The following is a 24,385-nucleotide window of genomic DNA, read 5'->3' as shown; positions in this document are numbered from 1 at the left end:
AACTTTCAAAACATAGCAAGTGTTACATTTTATTATTATTTATTGCCGTTTATTTTTTTTGTCAAAGCGTTTGTCAAAATTCAGTGCTCTGCAAATGAGTTTCATTTACATTAAATACACCACAGACACACAAAACAGAGGGGAAAGCGCAGGCAATAGTAGAACAAAAGAACTTATTTTTATTTGTGAAACTACAAAACATTTTTTTTTGTGCTGGTGAAATATTTACAAATCTGGTTGACAGTAGTGTCCATAATAAAATTCACAGCTTTCAGGAGTCTTACGAGAAAGGAAACAAACAGCACACCCAAATCACAAAGTGCAATAAATACATGCTGTATTTCTCAAACTATCTCTATACACATACCAGTCTCATTGCCATCCTTAATACAACAGAGCAAATAAACAAAAATGCACTTGAACTTCAAAACAAGAATTATATCACAACCTACAAGACAACAAATCATTCATGACCAGCATCAGTTTCTGACATGATTTTTTGATTACTCGAAGCAAGACCTACTACATAATTTGTTTCTGATGAAATGGACTTTTCTACAATATACATACCGGGTGGTGTTATAGAAAAGTACATTTGAGCCTTTAGTCAATCGTGACTAGCTTCAGTTAATCACATAGTACTGTTCCATCCAGACACAGTGTAATCCAATCAGAAGTCCTAATGTAAGACCTCTGTTCCCTCTCTCTACACTGGAGTAAATCGTGATTTCTTTTTAAGTAAACAGTTCACATTCAACTGCAAACAGTACACATTATTTTAGGCAACAAAAAGTAGTGTTCTCTTCTTGGATGGTGACCACATTTTCAACTCCAGTTAAAATCAGATTTAATCTAAAAACAGCACACTCTCCAAAGGATCCATTCACAGTATACAGTTCATGTCCGATTCCAGTAGAATAGATTGTTGTGCCGTCAACAGTGGCTTTCCTTTACAGTAGTGAAGTGCAACATCGTAAAGTTTAATTAACTAAATTAAACTGTGTGTTTGTATTCCATTTCCAAGGGGTGTCTAGCTAATTGTGTATGACAAAGAGGCTATAAGGATATCACACTAACCTAGAGTGCGCAAGAAAGCAACTCATATTATATCCAGTTGGGTGACTAAGACGGTGCGTGCCTGTGTGACTGCCTACACCATTTAACAGAAAAGTGAAATTGAGAAAACAAAATGACAACTTAGCGATAAAAGACAGTGGAGTATCACAATAACCCAAGAAACATTCTTTATCACTAGCTAAAGCTCACAGGTCCAGTTTATGAAAATAGTGCACATCAAGGCAAAAGACAACCAGTAAGGAAAAGATAGATGAAAAAAGTAGAGTAGGAATGAAACACTATCAAATCTAACATTATTAGTATGGGGTAGATTTGAAAAATCCTTTCTGATGTTCAAATCAGGGTATAATTTTATTCACAGAGTATGAAACATGCAATGTATTCATCAAACTACAAGGCAATGTCAACTGGGGTGGGACACTGGACACCAGTGAGTTCTGCTCATCATTTGCAGAACGTTAGAGCCAATTCATGCCCATTCAAATCCAACAAAGGTCATGTGCTATTACATAAATTCAGTTGCTGGGCCACTCTGGTGTCGTCAACACTGAAGGTGACTTCATTGGAGGACCATTCAGCTGAGGAAGGGAATGTGATTCATTCCACTGACTCCTCTCCACCTTTAGTCAATGCGCCCATTCTATGGCCAAATTCAATTAGCATTAACCTGTTTGTTTCATTGTCATCCAGCCTGTTGTGGATTGGGCAAATCTCTACATTACCACAGTGGTATTAGCCTAGAGTTGAATTGAGCTTTATATCGTCTCTGACTACATCAGGTCTTTGGGTGCTACGTATGTATGGTGTTAAACAGCTTTCCATTGAGAGGGAAAGAAGCTAGCTATGTTTCTGTAGAAAGTAAGGTTAGTTCTGGCTTCTCCAATATGAGTAGAATGTAATTCAGGCCTTTTATAATTGGTATCACAACCATGCTTGGTCAACACCAAAAAAAGGCCTGTGTGAGTAGGATTTGTTAAAAAGCTAAATCCAAAACACTCCACAGACATTTGCATCTGCATTGAATATGTGAACAGGGGCCCTTGCCAGTGTATATATCCCCTTATGATCACCCCTCCAAACTCTCATCCAACACATCTCTATCATCTCAAATGCCATCCAAGTGTTTACAGGGAATGTGAGTAGCAAGCTGACTGTTCTGATCTAGATCACCCACCCTGTACAGTTTCCAGTGGCCTAGTTATAAACAGCTCATTTCTCCCTGTACTGCCTGTTGATCCACTAACACGTTTCACTTCATCACATTTCATTAAAACACACTACAAGTCGCCTCTGAAGATGACAGACGTGATCATTCGCTACACAGAGCCATATATGTGCTCCCGACTCTACCACTGACATTGAGAGCAGTGTTGAAAGCCAGTTTTGCAAGGCACCGTGCAGGACTTCGTCAGGTCTCCTAACAGAGAGAGAGGGCGACATGGCTGGTTTAAGCAGCTCCATATGGTACTAGTAGTGAGCCTGGTTCCAGATCTGTTAGTGCTGTCTCGCCAACTCCTGTGGTCATTGATGTGACAATGCTCCATGCAGTATCTCTCCTTTGCCACGATAATCCATCCACCTGACAGGTGTAGCATATCAAGAAGCTGGTTAAACAGCCGGATCATTACAAAGGTGCACCTTGTGCTGGGGACAATAAAAAGGCCACTAAAATGTGCAGTTTTGTCACACAAAACACAATGCCACATATGTCTCAAGTTGAGGGAGCATGCAATATGCATGCTGACTGCAGGAATGTCCACCAGAGCTGTTGTCAGAATTTCCTACCATAACCCGCCTCCGTCGTTCTAGAGAATTTCGCAGTATTTCCAACCGGCCTCACAACCACAGACCACATGTAACCACGTCAGCCCAGGACCTCCACATCCGGCTTCTTCACCTGCGGGATCATCTGAGACCAGCCAGTCAGACAGCTGATGAAACTGAGGAGTATTTCAGTCTGTAATAAACCCCTTTTGTGGGGGAAAAAAATCATTCTGATTGGCTGGGCCTGGCTCCCAAGTGGGTAGGCCTATGCCCTCCCAGGGCTCACCCATCTCAGCGCCCTGTTGTTGCATTTGTATACTTGGGAGTTGTCAGTTATTCCATGATTTTTGGATCACTTCACTTGGGTTTTGACTCATACAATAAATATGGAGTTTATCGTCAGCAATGATCTTCATCAAATGCAAATTAATGACCTTCATAAAATGCACTTCTTTTGTTTCACAATCATAATGTGCTTCGTTAAACGGTGATTCAACAATCAATCCTGCCCAGAGAAGAGCACTCCTCCCACTTCTTCAACCCCTTCACTCTTTTTTAGATTCCTATTTTAAAAGTGCACAAACTATCCGATAAACTACCTGAGTATTAGAGAGAGTTAGTGCAGTTCTTACACAATGCTGAGAGATAGTGTGTGCACCAGTGAGTCACTACAAGAGCCATGTACAGTATAGATGGCCTGACTGGTAACACATACACAGTAGACAGTGTGCAGTAATAAGAGAACACAATGCCACTAAGGACAGACAGCAGGTTACGGTATACTGTACAACCAACCACTCATCCAGTCACAGTACACCATCATTCAATCAGAATGTTGATTTTGTAGATGTGTTGTGCTATAAATCATGTTGAAGTAAAGTACCTCTGGGGGTCTATATTCACATCTTAGATTACAGCGAGTAAATGGTCCTGGCTAATGAAAATAACAGCATTTGTCGTCTCTATGTTTTCATATTTCACACAGAAAGCACCGGTGTGGTATTGGAATGACGATTTTACCGTAAAACATGTAAAGGTAGCTACCAACATCCACTTATTAGTAACAGTAAAATAATGCTACAGAGTGGAGAAAATAGAAAAATGCATGTTGCTAGGTGCTAATAACAAATTATACAGATGAGCAACTGAGATAAAAATAAAAAATAAAGTTCTAAAAATGTGACGGTTTTTCCTATACATTATTATTCTCCATTCTTCATTATACCACCAGAAGTCTGTGTCAGAGTCATCTCCTTGGAAACAGCAGTTAAGACTGTAGAATACTTGAAATGCGCTACACGTCGTCGGCAGGTAGATCGGGGATGTTGATCTTTGCACGAGTGAAGAAGGCCATCTTCTCTCTGAAATCAGAAGAGTTTATCTTCACATGAGCCTAAAAACACAACTAACATCCCCTTCTATACGGTGAACAAAACAGATTTTTATTTTGAATGGTGGGCTATGTGCAGTGCTTGACTTAGGCAGGAGCTCACCGGAGCTGAGTACCGGCACCTCAAATGTTCTACTGCTTGAGCTTCCTTATAGAATATCAGCTCAAAAGTATTGTTGAGCTCCTGCACCTAAACATAAGTATTACCGGCACCCAACATGATTACCAGCCCTATTTCAGCCCAAGTCAAGCACTGGCTACGTGTTCACTGAGGCAAACGTCTTTCAGTCACTTCAGAGCCAGGGTCAATCAATCCCAGTCCACATCATAGCCATTTCCCCACTCAAAATTCCCTATCATCTTACATTCCTAGATTAACTGGCATACAAATGGAATGGACCACAAATTGTACTTCATTCAACTGGACCTAATGAGACCTGGTGAGAGAAGCTAAAAACAAATGTACACATTGACATTCATCCAATACATGGGGAACGAGATATGGCTTAATGGATCAACTTCTCTTACAGGAGGTATGTTACACTGCACTGTTGCTGTTCTGTAATGTATTCTACTGTACTGACCTGAAGGACTGGACCTCTGGCACCTCTTTCCTGCTCTGGCCTCGGATCTTGTGGACGTCCTTGGCCGCAGCGCGCATCATCTTCTCCACCCTCTGCTCCTGCAGCTGCTCCTCACGGGTCTGCAGACAACACCACACAGATGCTTAGAGAGAAGCTGGAAAAAAGGCTTAAACAACTCCTCATGGCCAGTCAACAGCTAGAACAGCATTTAAACCCTCTCTTAATATTTCACAGGTGTGTATTGGAACAACAATGTATAATAAAATCTAATAAACTTTTCAGGACCCTGTCTTTCAAAAATAATTCATAAAGATCCAAATAACTTCACAGATCTTCATTGTAAAGGGTTTAAACACTGTTTTCCATGCTTGTTCAATGAACCATAAACAATTAATGAACATGCACCTGTGGAACGGTCGTTAAGAAACTAACAGCTTAGGCAATTAAGGTCACAATTATGAAAACTTAGGACACTAAAGAGGCCTTTCTACAGACTCTGAAAAACACCAAAAGAAAGTGCCCAGGGTCTCTGCTCATCTGCGTGAATGTGCCTTAAGCATGCTGCAAGGAGGCATGAGGACTGCAGATGTGGCTAGGGCAATAAATTGCAATGTCCGTACTGTGAGACGCATAAGACAGCGCTACAGGTAGACAGGACGGACAGCTGATCGTCCTCGCAGTGACAGACCACGTGTAACAACACCTGCACAGGATCAGTACATCGGAACATCACACCTGCGGGACAGGTACAGGATGGCAACAACAACTGCCCGAGTTACACAAGGAACACACAATCCCCCTCCATCAGTGCTCAGACTGTCCGCAATAGGTAATAGTACTTAACGCGGCTAGTGGCCACACCAGATACTGACTGTTACTTTTGATGTTGATCACCCCCTTTTGTTCAGGGACACATTACTACATTTCTGTTGGTCACATGTCTGTGGAACTTTTTCAGTTTATGTCTCAGTTGTTGAATCTTATGTTCATACAAATATTTACACATGTTAAGTTTGCTGAAAATAAACGCAGTTGACAGTGAGAAGACGTTTCTTTTTTTGCTGAGTTTATATAACTACTAGGTGAGAGTCTCCTACTGGTTTCAAAGTCTTTGTCTGAAATGGCAGCCTATTCCCTATATAGTGCACTACTGCACTAGAGGTTGCAATTCTAGAACCACCCGAAAACGCATTGGTGACAGACCGATTGTTGCGGGGGTCAGTATCTCTCCCTCTCCCACCTGTTTCTCAGCCTGTCTGAGCAGCAGACGGAAGCGCTCGTCGTCCTGCACCCAGGTAGGGAGGTCTCTGGTGCCCTGCTGCCGGGCTCTCTCCAGCTGCTCCTTCAGCTCCCTGAGGACTCGAAGCTCCTGGGACAGCCGCGTGTGACGAGTCCTGGAAACCTGCAGGTCCAGCTCCAGGTCCAGACTGGTCCGCAGCAGCCCGTCCAGGCCCCGCACCGGCACCGGGGGCTGGGGGGAGGAAAGGAAGGAAGATGGAAACGGTGAGTTTATGATTGATACATTACACTCTCAGACATAAACACACACATCTTTCTCTTCCTAACACACATAGGAAGGTACAAGGAGATAGAGCAGCTATTTCCCAGTGCCCCCCTCCCCTTTCCTCTCCTAGCAGACACACAGATCTGTCCTGGACATAGATCACTCCTTGTCCCAGCATTAATAGAGGCCAAAGAATGTCAGGCCACATTAACAATTCAACCAGCCATTAAATATTAAGACTCACTTTTACTGAAGGCTGAGCCTCTGGTTTATGGAACCATAAACGTAAATGAACGGCTGAGTGTATCTAATAATGTGGCCACAGCTTGAGACTTGACTGCACTATTAGACTGTCAAGAGCCAGAACTGTGAGAACAGAGCAAAGCACTGGAATAAATAGAGACTGAAAAATAAGAAAACGTGCTTGTTATACTGAGAACCTTGGCAAACAGACAGAAAATGAAAGTTAAATGGGTATTTATAGCATAGAAATATAGAACGATAGGAAGTATCACCATGGTAGGATAGGTACGAAGTGAGTGGTTTATATAATAGTAATATAGAATGATCGATAGGATGAAGTGGGTATTTATACGACGTAGAAATATAGAATGATAGGATCAATGGCCGGATGGATACGATCTAAGCGGGTAGTTTCTACCTTTTTCATGCGCATGCTGCGTCTCTCCGATGCGTTCCTGACGAATGGAGACTTCTTAGACAGAGTGGAGCTGTCGCTGTCACTGCGGTTAATCTGATGATCACATAGTAGAAAGGCAAAAACAAACAAAATTAAGAAAGTTAGAACAAGATCAGCAAAAATAACAGCTTTTGTTGGGTTAAGGATGCATTGCTAAGCTAAGCTCAACTGAAAACAGTAGTCAAAGTGAAGTGTATTTTTTAATCTTATCCAGATCAACTTACACTATATACACAAAAGTATGTAGACACTCCTTCAAATTAGTGGATTCGGCTATTTCAGCCACACCCATTGTATAAAATCGAGTACACAGCCATGCAATCTCCATACACAAACATTGACAGTAGAATGGCCTTACCGAAGAGCTCAGTGACTTGCAACGTGACACCGTCACCTTTCCAACAAGTCAGTTCATCAAATGTCTGCCCTTCTAAAGCTGCCCCGGTCAATTGTAAGTGCTGTTATTGTGAAGTGGAAACATCTAGGAGCGACAACGGCTCAGTTGCGAAGTGGTAGGCCACACAAGCTCACAGAACTGGACTGCTGAGTGCTGAAGCGTGTAAAAATCACCTGTCCTCGGTTGCAACACTCACCACCGAGTTCCAAACTGCCTCTGGAAGCAAAGTCAGCACAAGAACTGTTCATCGGGAGCTTCATGAAATGGGTTTCCATGGTTGAACAGCCGCACGCACACAAGCCTAAAATCACCATGCGCCATGCCAAGCGTTGGCTGGAGTGGTGTAAAGCTCGCCGCCATTAGACTCTGGAGCAGTGGAAACGTGATCTCTGGAGTGATGAATCACACTTCACCATTTGGAAGTCCAACGGACGAATCTGGCTTTGGTGGATGCCAAGCGAATGCTACCTGCCCTAATGCCTAGTGCCAACTGTAAAGTTTGGTGGAGGAGGAATAATGGTCTGAGGCTGTTTTTTATGGTTCGGGCTAGGCCCCATAGTTCCAGTGAAGGGGAATCTTAATGCTACAGCACACAATGACATTCTAGACAATTCTGTGCATCCATCTTTGTGGCAACAGTATGGGGAAAGCCCTTTCCTGTTTCAGCATGACAATACCCCCATGCGCAAAGCGAGGTCCATACTGAAATGGTTTGTCGAGATTGGTGTGGAAAAACTTGACTGGCCTGCACAGAGCCCTGACCTCAACCTCATCTTGGGATGACTGCGAGCCAGGCCTAATCGCCCAACATCAGAGCCCAACCTCACTACTGCTCGTGGCTGAATAGAAGCAAGTCCCCACAGCAATGTTCCAACATCTAGTGGAAAGCCTTCCCAGAAGAGTGGAGGCTGTTATAGCAGCACAGGGAGGACCAGCTTCATATTAGTGCCCATGATTTTGTAATGAGATGTTTGACGAGCAGGTGTCCACATACTTTTGGTCATGTAGTGTATAATAAGTACAATTTAAAAAATGAGGCTATGCATTTTACTAAGTTTGAGAGTAGATACAGTATGTACTAATGTAAATCTATATCTAGTATAGATATGCACTAGTATATTCTAGATAAGTACTAAATATGTCCATGAGGAGTGTGTTTGCTCACCCGGCAGATGTACTGGCTCTGGGGCCCAGGGGAGAAGGTCTTGGAGCGGATTATGGTGTTTCCCCGGATAAAGGGGTTCTGCTGGGGAGCATCGCGGAGTCGATGCTCCTTGGGCCGGACCACCGAGGAGGCTGCATGGTGGTGGTTAAGGCTGGTACTGGTCTCCTTGTTCACCTGGGGACCGAGCACGAGATCAGTCATTTCACACAGTCAAGCTTGGCTTACAGATTTACTGTTATGTTCAGTTACAACTGTGATCATGCCATTCACAGTCATGTCTTAGAACTGTTGAGCACGTTTTGAGTCTGCATATTAAGGAGTTTGTCGAACGGTTGAGTTTGAACCAAATTAACATGTTTTTACTCAAATACTTCCCATTAAAATCCTCTGTAATTAAAAACAAATTAAATAATGTCAAATAAAATTGCATTCATTTATGCATATTGTATAGTTGGAGTCCCCACTTACTCTCTCAGTCATAGTTCCTGTTTGAGTAGGTTTGGCCGCCACCTTCTCTCCCTCCCATTGACTGCTCTCGGGATACAACTCCTTCTCTTCAGGCCCCTCTACACGGTTGTCTCCCTCATCTTCAAATACATCTCCTTCCAGCACTTCACTGTGCCTGTGGAGGGTTGAAACACTATCAGATGGACTGAGGGAGGGAAGGAGGGAGAAACCTATGAGTTATTCATCTATCGGATTCTACCTGTGAGGGGGTGTGGGAGTGGAGAGGTGGTTAGTATGCCACTGGGCTTTCGAAATCGCCACTTAACGTCTTAGCTTATTCCCACGGGAGAGATAGATGGGAGAGGGATAAAAGGGGGGAGTGTATCAGAAATTCAAGCACTGTCATTGTGTTTTTGAACCTGCAGGGTGGGATTCCGGATGTGTTTGTGTGTGTGACGAGAATGGAAGAATGGCCTGTCCTCCATAGAGGTTGAAAGGGGGAGGAGGAGAGATGAGAAGACGGGAGAATAAAGGCATAAAGGTGCTGTTGTTAACGTAGGGAGAGCTCACCATTCATCCTCCTCTGGTGCACCCTCCAGACTGCCTGCTACTCTCTCTGTGGTGGTGACAGAGCTCTGGAACACACCACAAACACAGTTACTCATCTATTACATGCATTCATGAGATACATACAGTATTTTTATAAATGAAAGAACACTTATGTATCACGTCTACATACAGATTTAAAACAACAGAGCCAGTTCATTTTGAAATGCAGCCTATTGTTATACATGACGAATGAAGGTCTATGTTACCCTTTCAGACTGTGTAGCCGTCCCGGTCTCTTTGTCCTTGCTATTGATTTGGGGCATGAAGGAGTAGCTCAGGAGGTTGTAGCACTTGACACATCTCTCCCCAGAGGTGTTGACATCAGCCAGGCTTATCTGAGCACCAGCCTGCCCAGAGGAGGAAGACATTATAAGAGTTAAAAGGTGGTTTACTGAAGGATGTTATACACTGATGTAACAGACTTCATGCATGAGACACAATACGGAGTGTCAGAGCGACAAAAATCCACTTATGGCAATAAACCACTGTCATATGATTCAATAACAACAGGTGTGGAAGCTTAAAAGGTATACATTGGGATTTCGATGTACACATTGCAAATACACCACTGTGGGTGGCAGTGTTTCTACTGTATATGGGTGTGCTGGTGATAAGGACTATTTGTTTTGTTGACGCTAACTTACAAATGTGTGTCGTTAAACTCACCAGACACTCCTCGCGGCCAGATAGGCTTGTGTGGCACACGTCCACCCTCAGGGTCTTCTGCCGCAGAACATTGTGGGCCATCTGGATGCCGAAGACTTCGTTGACCTCCACGACGTCCTGGGGGAGAGAGCCACGCGTCCGGAAAAGGCAGCGGGTGGTCTCAGAGCAGGGGAGGACAGCCACACGGATGTACCTACAGAAGGGAAGCACAGTTAAACACCTAGACAATGTGCACACAGTTGAGTGTAACGTTGAGAACAAATGACACAGTACTTTCAATACAAACACACCGACTTAAATGAGAAAAGTGGGTACACAGACAGCATACAATGCATTCGGAAGTATTCAGCCCCCTAGACTTTCTCCACATTTTGTTCCATTACAGCCTTATTCTAAAATGGATTAAATAAAACATTTTCCTCATCAACCTTCACACAATACCCTATAATGACAAAGCGAAAACAGATTAAGAAATTTTAGCAAATAAAAACCTTATTCACATAAGTATTCAGACCCTTTGCTATGAGAATCAAAATTGAGCTCAGGTTCATCCTGTTTCCATTGATTATCCTTGAGATGTTTCTACAACATGATTGGAGTCCACCTGTGGTAAATCCAATTGATTGGACATGATTTGGAAAAGCACACACCTGTCTATAAAAGGTCTCAGTAGACAGTGCATGTCAGAGCAAAAACCAAGCCATGAGGTCGAACAAATTGTCCGTAGAGCTCCGAGACAGGATTGTGTTCGTGGCACAGATCTGGGGAAGGGTACCAAAGCATTTCTTCAGCATTGAAGGTCCCCAAGAACACACTGGCCTCCATCATTCTTAAATGAGTTTGGAACCACCAAGACTCTTCCTAGAGCTGGCCGCCTGGCCAAACTGAGCAATCGGGGGAGAAGGGCCTTGGTCAGGGAAGTGACCAAGAACCTGATTGTCACACTGACAGAACTCCAGAGTTACTCTGTGGAGATGGTAGAACCTTCCAGAAGGACAACCACCTCTGCGGCACTCCACCAAATCAGGCATTTATGGTAGAGTGGACAGACGGAACCACTCCTCAATAAAAAAGCCCATGACAGCCCGCTTGGAGTTTGAGAGTCCTTTAGGTGCCTTTTGGCAGACCATGAGAAACAAGATTCTCTGGTCTGATGAAACCAAGATTGAACTCTTTAGCCTGAATGCCAAGCGTCACATCTGGAGGAAACCGGTCACCATCCCTATGGTGAAGCATGGTGGTGGCAGCATCATGCTGTGGGGATGTTTTTCAGCAGCAGGGACTGGGAAACTAGTCAGGATCGAGGCAAAGATGAACGGAGCAAATTACAGGGAGATCCTTGATGTAAACCTGCTCCAGAGTGCTCAGGACCTCAGACTGGGGCAAAGGTTCACCTTCCAACAGTCAAGACAATGTGGCTTCGGGATAAGTCTCTGAATGTCCTTGAGTGGCCCAGCCAGAGCCTGGACTTGAACCCGATCGAACAGCTCTCCTTGAGAAACCTGAAAATAGCTGTGCAGCGACGCTCCACATCCAACCTGACAGAGCTTGAGAGGATCTGCAGAGAAGAATGGGAGAAACTCCCCATATACAGGCATGCCAAGCTTATAGCGTCATACCCAAGAAGACTCGAGGCTGTAATCACTGTTAAAGATGCTTCAAATTACTGAGTAAAGGGTCTGAATACTTACGTAAATGTGATCTTTTTTTTTGTTAATTTCTAAAAACATGTTTTTGCTTTGTCATTATGGGGTTTTGTGTGTAGATTGATGAGAATAAGGCAGTAACATAATAAAATGTGGGAAATTCAAGGGTCTGAATACTTTCCGAATGCACTGTATGCTCAGACAGTCAGACAATCTGAGAGGTGTTTGTTTCACATAACCTAACAAGTAATGACAGGCATTCACTCCTAAAGCAAAGAGAAAAGTTAACTTAGCTACATACATTTTGTGGTTGGGCAGCAGGGTGAGGGCACTGCAGTTGGAGAGCTGCATGACTAACACGGTGAAACGCTTGTCTTTCACCTCGTACTTCAGGCCCAGTCTGACCTGGGCACAGCCTAGAGGACCTCCCCTCTCCTCATAGCCCAGCAGCAGCTCTGCTGGGGGGACAGGCCTGGGAACAGTGACACATACAACAGGTTTAGGGTTAGATCCACAAAGTGGCTATCAAATACAGTACCTGGAAGCCAGTCCTGGTTTGTGCTTTAGCTATTAACCTTACATTGAAGTCAGGTCACTAAAATTATAGGTGATATCAGCCCAAACAGATATGGCAACCAGACTTCAAAATAGCAGAGTAAGTTGTGAGAGGGACTGGCAACATACAGTATATGACAAAAAGCCCCTCACGCTCCGGGACCAAACGGTGCAAACAAAACACAATGCAAATATGCTGGATGTTTGTTTGACAAATAGTACTGCAGACAGCTTGTCTCCAGCGATCACTTGATGTAAACCAAAGATACTGTATATAATGACGAGATCGTCTTGTCTCGAGCCGCCCTAACAATCGGAGTCATTGTCCCAAAGGCGGGAAAGGCAGGCGATCTGCTTATTGGTCTGCTTATCGTGGACAGATTTTGACGGCAGTAAACCCTCTCGCGTTGCCTCTTCCTCTCTGTGTAAACACATATGTTCACTCATTGTCTCACGTCAGATAGCGTGACGGACGTCTGCACTCATAACTCGCAAACACTCATACCCAAAAATTTGTTTGGCTACAATATACATTCCAAACATTTAAAAAATGTTACTAAGCTGACATCGTCCTGATATCATCCTAAAAATATATATATATTTTTTTTTAATTTATTAGGATCCCCATTAGCTACTGCCAAGGCAGCAGATAATCCTGTTTGGACCCCAGGAAGAGTAAAACAATGATATAACATAACGCAACAGCATACATCACAAACAAACAATACATCATGCAAGGCATCACCACATTACTACTCTACAACCACAAATTCACAACATTACATTTACAAACCTACAAATGTGTTTGCGTGTTTGTGTGTGTGTGTGTCTCTTCACAGTCCGCGTTGTGCCACCGTGGGGTGTTTTATATGTTTGTTTGTTTTTTATCAGATTTTACTGCTCGCTTGAGTTACTTGATGTGGAAGAGAGGTCCATGTAGTCATGGCTCTACAGTATGTGGTACTGTGTGATTCCCCAGAGTCTGTTCTGTGAAGAGACCCCTGTTAGCATGTCTTGTGGGGTATGTATGGGTGTCTGAGTTGTGTGTTAGCTGTTTGAACAGACACATCAATACCTCTCACAGAAGACAAGGAGAGATTGACATGCATCTTATTGATATTAGGCCTCTGTGTATATTTACGGGCCAGCCATGCTGCTCTGGGCCAACTGTAATTTGCCCATGCCCCTCTTTAACACTTGACCATATTACTGGGCAGTAGCCCAGGTGTGATAAAACTAGGGCCTGTAGGCCTTGTTTTGTTGATTATGATGTCAAGAAAGCAGAGCAGTGCTTTTCAATGACAGACCTCTCCCCATCCTAGCTACCGTTGTGTCAATGTTTTGATTACATCAAACAGTTTAGTCTCAGCTTGCTCAATTGCCACATTCATTACATAATTTTGTTGAGATTTATGTTTCAGCGAATGATGTGTTGCAAAGCTTTTTTTTTTTTTTATATATTTAGGACTAGCTTATCACCCATTCTAAAACTGACTGCAGCTCTTTAACTTGCTGTGGTACCTGACGTGTATACTGTTGAGTCATCAGCGTACATAGCCAAGCTTTACTCAGTGCTAGGTCATTAGTAAAAATTGAAAAAAGGGGCCAAAACCACTGCCTTGAAGTATGCCAGACTCTACCTGGTTTATGTTAGAGGCTTCCATTTAAGTGATAAAGCCCGAGAAGCCGGTGTTTGGAGGATATATTGGCACGGGTGTTCTTAGTCCCGAGACGAAGCTGAGGGTCGGCAAACCGTGCCAATATATCCTCCAAACACCAGCTTCGAGGGCATTATCACTTTTATACAACGGGTTACCAACATATTCAAATAATGATTGACATATTTTCATTAAAAACTTTATTTTGATTAATTTATTCATACTATTTCATCCTTCCACGAGATATAGTCCCAACACAAATCTAGGGTTGCTACCCAAACTGGCTGGTCGTTCGTTCTGTTGGTTCGACCCAGTCATTCAGTCTTTTTGTTCTGTATCTATGTGATTCGTTCTAAATGTTGCATTGCCATTCTAGCTGGCAACTTTCTTATCCCTTGCTTGCTAGCTAGCCAACTACGGCTAATTTACGCTCACGTGAAACAGTGCAGCCAAAATAACAGTAGTTGTATTTGCATTTGTTTATGCAAAGTGACAATTATTGTGACATCCATAACAATGAGGTGCGATTCGGCCTGACATAGAAAATGTGCTCACTCGTCAGGACACTTGTTCAGAGGAGCTAGCCAACAACACAGCTAACAGAATCACTTCAAACTGAAGCTGGAAAGACTGCAAACTACAGTAGCTACACTGTTTAGTTTTACATTTTTTCAATTGACATTTTTGTATATATCCATAAAAATATATACAAATTCATGAGTATATACTGATTCATGAGTTAGACTGGCTGAGAAACGCTGCCTGCCTGTCTCTTGTCCCGACTCATTCATTACTATGGAACAGCTGGAGATCAAATTTGAATATTTAAACAATGTTGCAAATGTCGGAGAGACAGACAGCAAGGTTTATACAAATCTCCGCTGTTGAAAACGAAATGTTAGTCTAAAAGAAATGTGAGATAATCTCCACTATAAAAAGCATCTAGACATTAAGTTTATAACTTGCCGGGCTGATGAGACAGTGGATTGCACAGTCAGATGGAACAGAATAAATAGCTATTATAATGTCAGATTTAGCTGGTGGTAACTTGTGGAATAGACTCTGTCTGGAATGCGGTTTGAACCAATCAGCATTCAGGATTAGACCCACCCGTTGTATAATAAAGAACACCCTGTGTTCTGTTAGATAGAAAACTCTCGATCCACGATAAGGCTTTACATCCTCTGCCATAACACCGATTTTTTCAGCAGCAGGCTTTGATCAATAATGTCAAAAGCTGCAATGCAGCCTAACAGCTCCCACAATCGTATTATTACCAATTCCTTTCAGTCTATCATCAGTCATTTGTCTTAGTGCTATATATGTTGCATGTTTAGGGCCCTTCCCTATAAGCATCCTGAGTCAGAAAATGTGTTTACTGTGAAATAGCATTGTATCTGGTCAAACACCATTTTATTCTAAAGTTGACTAACTTTGACAAACCTCCTGGTATTGACAACTTGGATGGAAAATGACTGAGGACGGTAGGGGACTATATTGCCACTAATATTTGCAATCTTACCAAAAACTATATACCTGTAGCTAAAATGTACACTTTTTTGTCATGAGCAAGTCTACCTAATTCTACATCTCACTAAGGTGTTGTGTGAACAAAAATTTGCTAGCTGACGCATAGTGTCTACTGACTGGCTGAACTAGTCTAAAATCAATCCATAGGAAATGAAAGGCAGGGATACTAACAACGGCAGTTCACACAGTGCCGAATACTCCCTCTAGATAGCTAGTTAGTGTAGTGAAGTTCTAGCTAATACACAATTTACTTTTCATGATATGTTCTGCAGTGAACAGATCGCCGAGTTCTAAAGCATAGCTGACTGCTCTCTGTGACCTTATTGCGTTGGCCAAATGTTCAAGTAGTGAAGCACAATGCCAGCTGTCAAAGTCAGATAAGCTGATTCCTGTAACAGTCCCATAACTTTGGTGCCGTACAACTTCAACAAGCTGGCCAACTAGCTAACGTATGGCCATTCAAACAAGCTTGCACTAGGCTGCTAACTGTTTGGTCAGCTTATCAAGCACGGTTTGCAGTAGTAGCCCGCGCGTCCTAGCTTCTGAGAACGGAGTGATTTTCAGATTTAGGAACTAGTGTTAAGCACAAGGAGGTTACGTCTCATTCACATTACAACTGAGCAGTCTGTTACGTTCCGCCAGATATCATTCATTTCAATGGGGACCATTCACAACAGAGTGGTATCGCAGCGCCCCCTTGCAGTTGAAGGCTCAGTTGCGAAACGGATGCCACATACTTGGAACTTTTCCAAACTTTATGTCGCCTTCATTGCAGGCAGAGTCAGTCAATAAAACAGGAAGTTACCTAAACTTAACAGGTATCTGTAAACATGAATATAAACTTAACTTATTTGCCGATGATCTGCTGATATACCTAACCAAAATTGAAAACTCAATGCCCCCCTTGCTAAAAATATTTTTCGGAATACTCGGAATAATGAAATAATGGTAATAGGAAAAATAACTCATGATCTACAGCCATCCTTTAAGTGGACCACAAAAAATACTTACGATGTTTAATACGTGATAAATATATAAAGATAACTTTATCCCATTACTCAACAATATGAAAGCAGATCTATTTAACATGGAACAATCTTCCCATAAATCTTACAGGTAGAATAAACCTCTTCAGAATGGCATGGCTCCGAAAGTTTTTATATTTATTCTAAGTAATACCAATTACCCCACCGAAGACATACTTTAAAAAAATATATACTCTGTCTTAACAGACTTCATTTGGGCAAATAAAACTCATAGAATAAATAGGAAAGTTTTACATGACCCTAACTGAGGGTGGTTTTAACCTCCCAGACTAGGAATTGTATCAACTTGACATCCAAGGCTTTTACTAGAGACATATTGTTAAATGCATTAAAGACAAACAATGGGTACATATGAAGATGAGCATGCTCACCCCCAGAAACTTTTTGTCTATTTTCAAAAGGATGAAGCTAAGAGCATTAACAACTTCATAGTTAAGAACAATATGGTAGAAAATGAATTGGATTCTACAAGAACCAATATCACTCCCACAAACACAACCCTATGGAACAATCCTTCAGAATACACCAATAAATTGGTCCACATGGAAAACTAAAGGCATAGAAACCGTCAATGACTTGGTAATAGCAAATACATTTATTTCCATGACAGAATTAAAAATTTTGGACTAACCAACGCAGATATTTTCAAATACATGCAACTTTAAAAATTCAATGTCACAAAATTTCGATTGCTCTGATATTCAAAATATTTCCAATCTTGAAGGAATCCTATTTGAGTCAGAAAAGGATATTCCTATGATGGCTAAGTTATATAAAACCTTGCAGAGAACCTATCCAACTCACTACCTCTTAGAAAAAAATTAACTATTGGAACAAGTTGGAGGGAATGTTTGAACCTAACGAACGAAATTACAGGTAACGAAAATGTACGCTTAATCCAGTATAAACTCAACTATTGAGACCAAAATTCACAAATTCTGCAGCATAACAACAGAGTCATGTCTTAAGTGTAAAACTAACGACTCAATAATTCATGCCTTCTGAGAATGCTATAAAGTCCAAAAGTTATGGGTGGAGTTAGAAAGTTGGCTGTCAGAAGTATTCCAATGTAAATGTACTTTTAATCCGTCTGTCTGCATATTTCAAGACATGTCACAACATGAGGGAGCAGTGAGATACCCGATGGGTTGGACAATTCTCTTCTTGAAAAAACGTACACTTAAACTGGAAATCAACCAATCCTCCATCGTTAAGACAATGGAAAAATCAAATGCGTCATTATCTGAATATTGAAAGAGCGTGGGCGACAGAGAGGAACAAAATGGTGCAATTTGAGGACTTGTGGAAATGAATAGTGCAGGCAGTGGAGATAGGGGTGAGAACAGATAGGTCTGGGCAGGAGTGATGTTGATGTTTGTGTGCGTCTGTATGTTGTCTTTTGTATTGTTTGGAGATTTTTTACAAGTAAAAAAAGAAAGGAATTTACAAAACCACAGAACAAGATGAAAATGTGGTTTTCAGCGATGGCTTTATGGGATATCTAGCAACTTGTAAACAATTACCCATTCCTATAAGTGAGTACCACTTTAATAGTAATGTTAAATAATACACATTGGCTGTTAAGCCAATTATGTTATAAACCCGTTTTAGTTTATTGTGATGGTAATGGCGTTTGTTTTTTATGATAATTATGATAATTATTAGGTGGAGGTTGCTAGCTACATTATCAACCAAGCCAAGCGTTTAGCTAGCTGTTCTGTAAGCCAGCTTGACTTGCTAGAAAGTTAGAGAAACAAGTTAAGGAAAAAGTAACTAAACAGGTATATTATCACCTGAAACAATAGGTTTCTCCTGTTGTGAATGAAAAGGTCATATTTTGCAATCTCCCAAAATAAATGTGATCTTTGACGAGAGACTAAGCTCACAATCTTGTCATGCATTGTGAAACCCTATGCTCTCCGTCCAGTAGCGGTACGAGATTGCATGAAGATGACGTACGGCGTAATGAAATATGTCACAATGTGTACGTGGCATTAGGCGGATGAGCAAAACCGCGATTTTTAGAGATGAGTTCCAAGTCCTACAAGACAGATCGGTTGAGGGACGAGCATCTCGTAAGAGTGACGCCATCTGACGTGAGACCAGGGGAGAATGACTGTCCCCTCTCACGGAAATGTATGGCCAACCGTGGTACTGCAGGCATTGTTTGCAGAAAACAGTATCTTTCATTGGATGGAAAAAGGGCAATCTTAGTGGTCAATCTGTCTTAAAATACTATTAATTTTACATGATCATTGTACCAATAATTGCTTCTAATACACCAAATGTATGTCCATGAAACAACAAAAATAAAAATGCACAGGATAATTGAGTTGCTAATGGCAGTCTGCAGTACCCCGGTCAGCCTTTAACTTGAGTTACTCAATGAGAGGGGGCAGCACTGAGCTAGCCTGCAATGTCACTTCCTGGAGTAGCTCAAACTGTGCACGTTATGTCTCCATGAGACCTTACGTGATCGATAGCTTTGTCCATTCATATATACAGTCAATGCGTGAGACAACAATGTTCACTTTCATATAGTTAGATAGGGGTGTTAATGAAGCACCAATCTTTTCTTACTATCCGTGACGGGTCAGGCTCCAGTGTAAAGAAATTAGAGACACTTGTCCTCCAGGTGACCCAGTGGCTACTACAGTACCCACCTGTCAGAGGGCTCATACACCCCGCTGTCACCCGCCATCGACTCATCAGACACTGCTGACGTCACACCCATCTTCTTCGACCCAGCACCCACCGTCCCTCGGACCTGCGCTACGGCATCTATGTGAAAAGGGGGTTGGGAAGAGGATAGGGAGGGGTTGGGAAGAGGAGGATAATAAAAGAGAAGGGAGGAAAAGAGGAGTGTAGAGAAAGACAACACAGTCACAACCTTTCCCCCTTGCAGCCATGGAAACCGGTGTTGAGTTGCATAGCTGGAGTAGGTTCACTTTACAACAACACCAGCACAGTTAACAGTGGGCCATAACTCAACCCCCAGTCTCTCACTTCTCCCCCTGTAGTGCCCCCATTGGCAATCAGGTTTCAGGTGCAATCTTGAATTCATTATGAGGTGCATGCACTCACACCCCTACTACAGTGGAGGAAGCCGGACCATCCAGTTCAATACAGTTAGAGTGTGTTGAATGTTACATCACCAGTGTGTATATTGATACAGCCCTGTCTCTAAAACACCCATATGTATGTATGTATGTATGTACAGTGAGGGAAAAAAGTATTTGATCCCCTGCTGATTTTGTACGTTTGCCCACTGACAAAGAAATGATCAGTCTATAATTTTAATGGTAGGTTTATTTGAACAGTGAGAGACAGAATAACAACAAAAAAATCCAGAAAAACGCATGTCAAAAACGTTATAAATTGATTTGCATTTTAATGAGGGAAATAAGTATTTGACCCCCTCTCAATCAGAAAGATTTCTGGCTCCCAGGTGTCTTTCATACAGGTAACGAGCTGAGATTAGGAGCACACTCTTAAAGGGAGTGCTCCTAATCTCAGTTTCTTACCTGTATAAAAGACACCTGTCCACAGAAGCAATCAATCAATCAGATTCCAAACTCTCCACCATGGCCAAGACCAAAGAGCTCTCCAAGGATGTCAGGGACAAGATTGTAGATCTACACAAGGCTGGAATGGGCTACAAGACCATTGCCAAGCAGCTTGGTGAGAAGGTGACAACAGTTGGTGCGATTATTCGCAAATGTAAGAAACACAAAAGAACTGTCAAACTCCCTTGGCCTAGGGCTCCATGCAAGATCTCACCTCGTGGAGTTGCAATGATCATGAGAATGGTGAGGAATCAGCCCAGAACTACACAGGAGGATCTTGTCAATGATCTCAAGGCAGCTGGGACCATAGTCACCAAGAAAACAATTGGTAACACACTACACCGTGAAGGACTGAAATCCTGCAGCGCCCGCAAGGTCCCCCTGCTCAAGAAAGCACATATACATGCCCGTCTGAAGTTTGCCAATGAACATCTGAATGATTCAGAGGACAACTGGGTGAACGTGTTGTGGTCAGATGAGACCAAAATGGAGTTCTTTGGCATCAACTCAACTTGCCGTGTTTGGAGGAGGAGGAATGCTGCCTATGACCCCAAGAAACCATCCCCACCGTCAAACATGGCGGTGGAAACATTATGCTTTGGGGGTGTTTTTCTGCTAAGGGGACAGGACAACTTCACCGCATCAAAGGGACGATGGACGGGGCCATGTACCGTCAAATCTTGGGTGAAAACCTCCTTCCCTCAGCCAGGGTATTGAAAATGGGTCGTGGATGGGTATTCCAGCATGACAATGATCCAAAACACACGGCCAAGGCAACAAAGGAGTGGCTCAAGAAAAAGCACATTAAGGTCCTGGAGTGGCCTAGCCAGTCTCCAGACCTTAATCCCATAGAAAATCTGTGGAGGGAGCTGAAGGTTCGAGTTGCCAAACGTCAGTCTCGAAACCTTAATGACTTGAAGAAGATCTGCAAAGAGGAGTGGGACAAAATCTCTCCTGAGATGTGTGCAAACCTGGTGGCCAACTACAAGAAACATCTGACCTCTGTGATTGCCAACAAGGGTTTTGCCACCAAGTACTAAGTCATGTTTTGCAGAGGGGTCAAATACTTATTTCCCTCATTAAAATGCAAATCAATTTATAAAATTTTTGACATGCGTTTTTCTGAATTTTTTTGTTGATATTCTGTCTCTCACTGTTCAAATAAACCTACCATTAAAATTACAGACTGATAATTTCTTTGTCAGTGGGCAAACGTACAAAATCAGCAGGGGATCAAATACTTTTTTCCCTCACTGTATGTATGTATGTATGTATGTATGTATGTATGTATGTATGTATGTATGTATGTATGTATGTATGTACAGTGGGGAGAACAAGTATTTGATACACTGCCGATTTTGCAGGTTTTCCTACTTACAAAGCATGTAGAGGTCTGTAATTTTTATCATAGGTACACTTCAACTGTGAGAGACGGAATCTAAAACAAAAATCCAGAAAATCACATTGTATGATTTTTAAGTAATTAATTTGCATTTTATTGCATGACATAAGTATTTGATACATCAGAAAAGCAGAACTTAATATTTGGTACAGAAACCTTAGTTTGCAATTACAGAGATCATACGTTTCCTGTAGTTCTTGACCAGGTTTGCACACACTGCAGCAGGGATTTTGGCCCACTCCTCCATACAGACCTTCTCCAGATCCTTCAGGTTTCGGGGCTGTCGCTGGGCAATACGGACTTTCGGCTCCCTCCAAAGATTTTCTATTGGGTTCAGGTCTGGAGACTGGCTAGGCCACTCCAGGACCTTGAGATGCTTCTTACGGAGCCACTCCTTAGTTGCCCTGGCTGTGTGTTTCGGGTCGTTGTCATGCTGGAAGACCCAGCCACGACCCATCTTCAATGCTCTTACTGAGGGAAGGAGGTTGTTGGTCAAGATCTCGCGATACATGGCCCCATCCATCCTCCCCTCAATACGGTGCAGTCGTCCTGTCCCCTTTGCAGAAAAGCATCCCCAAAGAATGATGTTTCCACCTCCATGCTTCACGGTTGGGATGGTGTTCTTGGGGTTGTACTCATCCTTCTTCTTCCTCCAAACACGGCGAGTGGAGTTTAGACCAAAAAGCTCTATTTTTGTCTCATCAGACCACATGACCTTCTCCCATTCCTCCTCTGGATCATCCAGATGGTCATTGGCAAACTTCAGACGGGCCTGGACATGCGCTGGCTTGAGCAGGGGGACCTTGCGTGCGCTGCAGGATTTTAATCCATGACGGCGTAGTGTGTTACTAATGGTTTTCTTTGAGACTGTGGTCCCAGCTCTCTTCAGGTCATTGACCAGGTCCTGCCGTGTAGTTCTGGGCTGATCCCTCACATTCCTCATGATCATTGATGCCCCACGAGGTGAGATCTTGCATGGAGCCCCAGACCGAGGGTGATTGACCGTCATCTTGAACTTCTTCCATTTTCTAATAATTGTGCCAACAGTTGTTGCCTTCTCACCAAGCTGCTTGCCTATTGTCCTGTAGCCCATCCCAGCCTTGTACAGGTCTACAATTTATCCCTGATGTCCTTACACAGCTCTCTGGTCTTGGCCATTGTGGAGAGGTTGGAGTCTGTTTGATTGAGTGTGTGGACAGGTGTCTTTTATACAGGTAACGAGTTCAAACAGGTGCAGTTAATACAGGTAATGAGTGGAGAACAGGAGGGCTTCTTAAAGAAAAACTAACAGGTCTGTGAGAGACGGAATTCTTACTGGTTGGTAGGTGATCAAATACTTATGTCATGCAATAAAATGCAAATTAATTATTTAAAAATCATACAATGTGATTTTCTGGATTTTTGTTTTAGATTCCGTCTCTCACAGTTGAAGTGTACCTATGATAAAAATTACAGACCTCTACATGCTTTGTAAGTAGGAAAACCTGCAAAATCGGCAGTGTATCAAATACTTGTTCTCCCCACTGTATGTACACACACAGTTGAAGTCAGAAGTTTACATACACCTTTACATACACCTAAACACATGCTTAGTTTGTAAATTATGTCAGTGTTGCAGCATGCCCCTGGCTATCCATAAATAAATAAATAAATTATGCCATTTGCTTTATATAAGGAATTTGAAATTATTTATACTTTCACTTTTGATACTTAAGTATATTTTAGCAATTACATGTACTTTTGATACTGAAGTATATTTACTCAAGTAGTATTTTACTGGGTGACTTTCACTCGAGTCACTTTACGTTTACTCAAGTATGAAAACTGGGTACTTTTTCCACCACCACACAGTCACAGTTCATACAATGACTTCTGACAATGCCGTACCAATTTCAGATAATAGACAGTGACTGTACCTTTAAGCACCTCTCCAGCCATGGCCTGCTTAGTGTCCATCTCCACCCCTCCACCTCGCTGCTGCTCCTCCCTGTCCAGCCCCAGCTCTGTCAGCCTGCAATGCAGCTCCACATCCAGCTCCCCCGGGCCCCCCAACACTGCAAACCCCTCCCCTGAGAGGAATGTGGAGTCCATGACCAGGGGCGAGCAGGGTGGCGAGAGCGACGACAGCGAAGACCTCGGCGACAGCGAGCTCATGGACCTTGGCGTCTCCGATAGTCTCAGCGCCTGTAGCCTGGTGCCGGCCTCCGCTCCCCCGCCGACAACAGCCCCGGTCCCGGCATCTACTACAGGGACCACCTCGTGCTCGTGGATGGTGGTGATGGAGCTGGAGGGCCGGAAGCTGACCACCGGGCCGCCCTCCTGCAGTAGGGTTTCCAGTTTGTTCTGGAAGTCGGGGTCTCCCAGCTCGGGTTGCTCCAGGTAGATGTCGGTAAAGCTCAAGGAGGAGGTGGAGCCCAGGGAGGATGTGGTAGCCAAAGAGCCCCGGCTGGAGGTCAACGAGCCACGGCTGCTGCCTGACGAACACGACAGTGTGCTGGCCGACAGACTGTAGGAAGAGAGGGAGGAGAGGGTTGGATTGAGAGAAGGAGGGAAGAGAGAATGAGACAGAAGGCAGAGAGAGAGAGAGAAAGAGAGGGGATAGAAGTAGATGGATAGAAAAAGAGGCAAAGGAGAGGATTGGATGGGGAGAAGGAAGGAGGGACAGAATGAGACAGAAAG

The 24,385-nt window shown here is 43.0% G+C and overlaps 1 protein-coding gene across 1 annotated transcript in view; it reads right to left on the bottom strand.

The window, feature by feature from the left end:
• Window positions 1-159: 159 nt before the first annotated feature.
• The window catches only part of wwc1 (WW and C2 domain containing 1), a 51,843-nt gene continuing 27,617 nt past the window's right edge, over window positions 160-24,385 (bottom strand). Inside the window, exons 11-22 of the mRNA XM_071329126.1 lie at window positions 23,623-24,212; window positions 19,402-19,519; window positions 12,251-12,421; window positions 10,304-10,496; window positions 9,844-9,984; window positions 9,599-9,663; window positions 9,050-9,203; window positions 8,582-8,755; window positions 6,981-7,073; window positions 6,056-6,286; window positions 4,816-4,934; window positions 160-4,202 (exon numbers count right to left, since the gene is read on the bottom strand). Coding sequence (XP_071185227.1) covers window positions 4,136-4,202; window positions 4,816-4,934; window positions 6,056-6,286; window positions 6,981-7,073; window positions 8,582-8,755; window positions 9,050-9,203; window positions 9,599-9,663; window positions 9,844-9,984; window positions 10,304-10,496; window positions 12,251-12,421; window positions 19,402-19,519; window positions 23,623-24,212 — 2,116 coding nt within the window. The 3' untranslated portion in view covers window positions 160-4,135. The remainder of the gene's footprint in view (window positions 4,203-4,815; window positions 4,935-6,055; window positions 6,287-6,980; window positions 7,074-8,581; window positions 8,756-9,049; window positions 9,204-9,598; window positions 9,664-9,843; window positions 9,985-10,303; window positions 10,497-12,250; window positions 12,422-19,401; window positions 19,520-23,622; window positions 24,213-24,385) is intronic.

The sequence above is a fragment of the Salvelinus alpinus genome, chromosome 1 (genome assembly GCF_045679555.1).
Source record: "Salvelinus alpinus chromosome 1, SLU_Salpinus.1, whole genome shotgun sequence".
Classification (NCBI taxonomy): Eukaryota; Metazoa; Chordata; class Actinopteri; order Salmoniformes; family Salmonidae; genus Salvelinus; species Salvelinus alpinus.
This window is presented reverse-complemented; position numbering and strand designations above follow the sequence as displayed.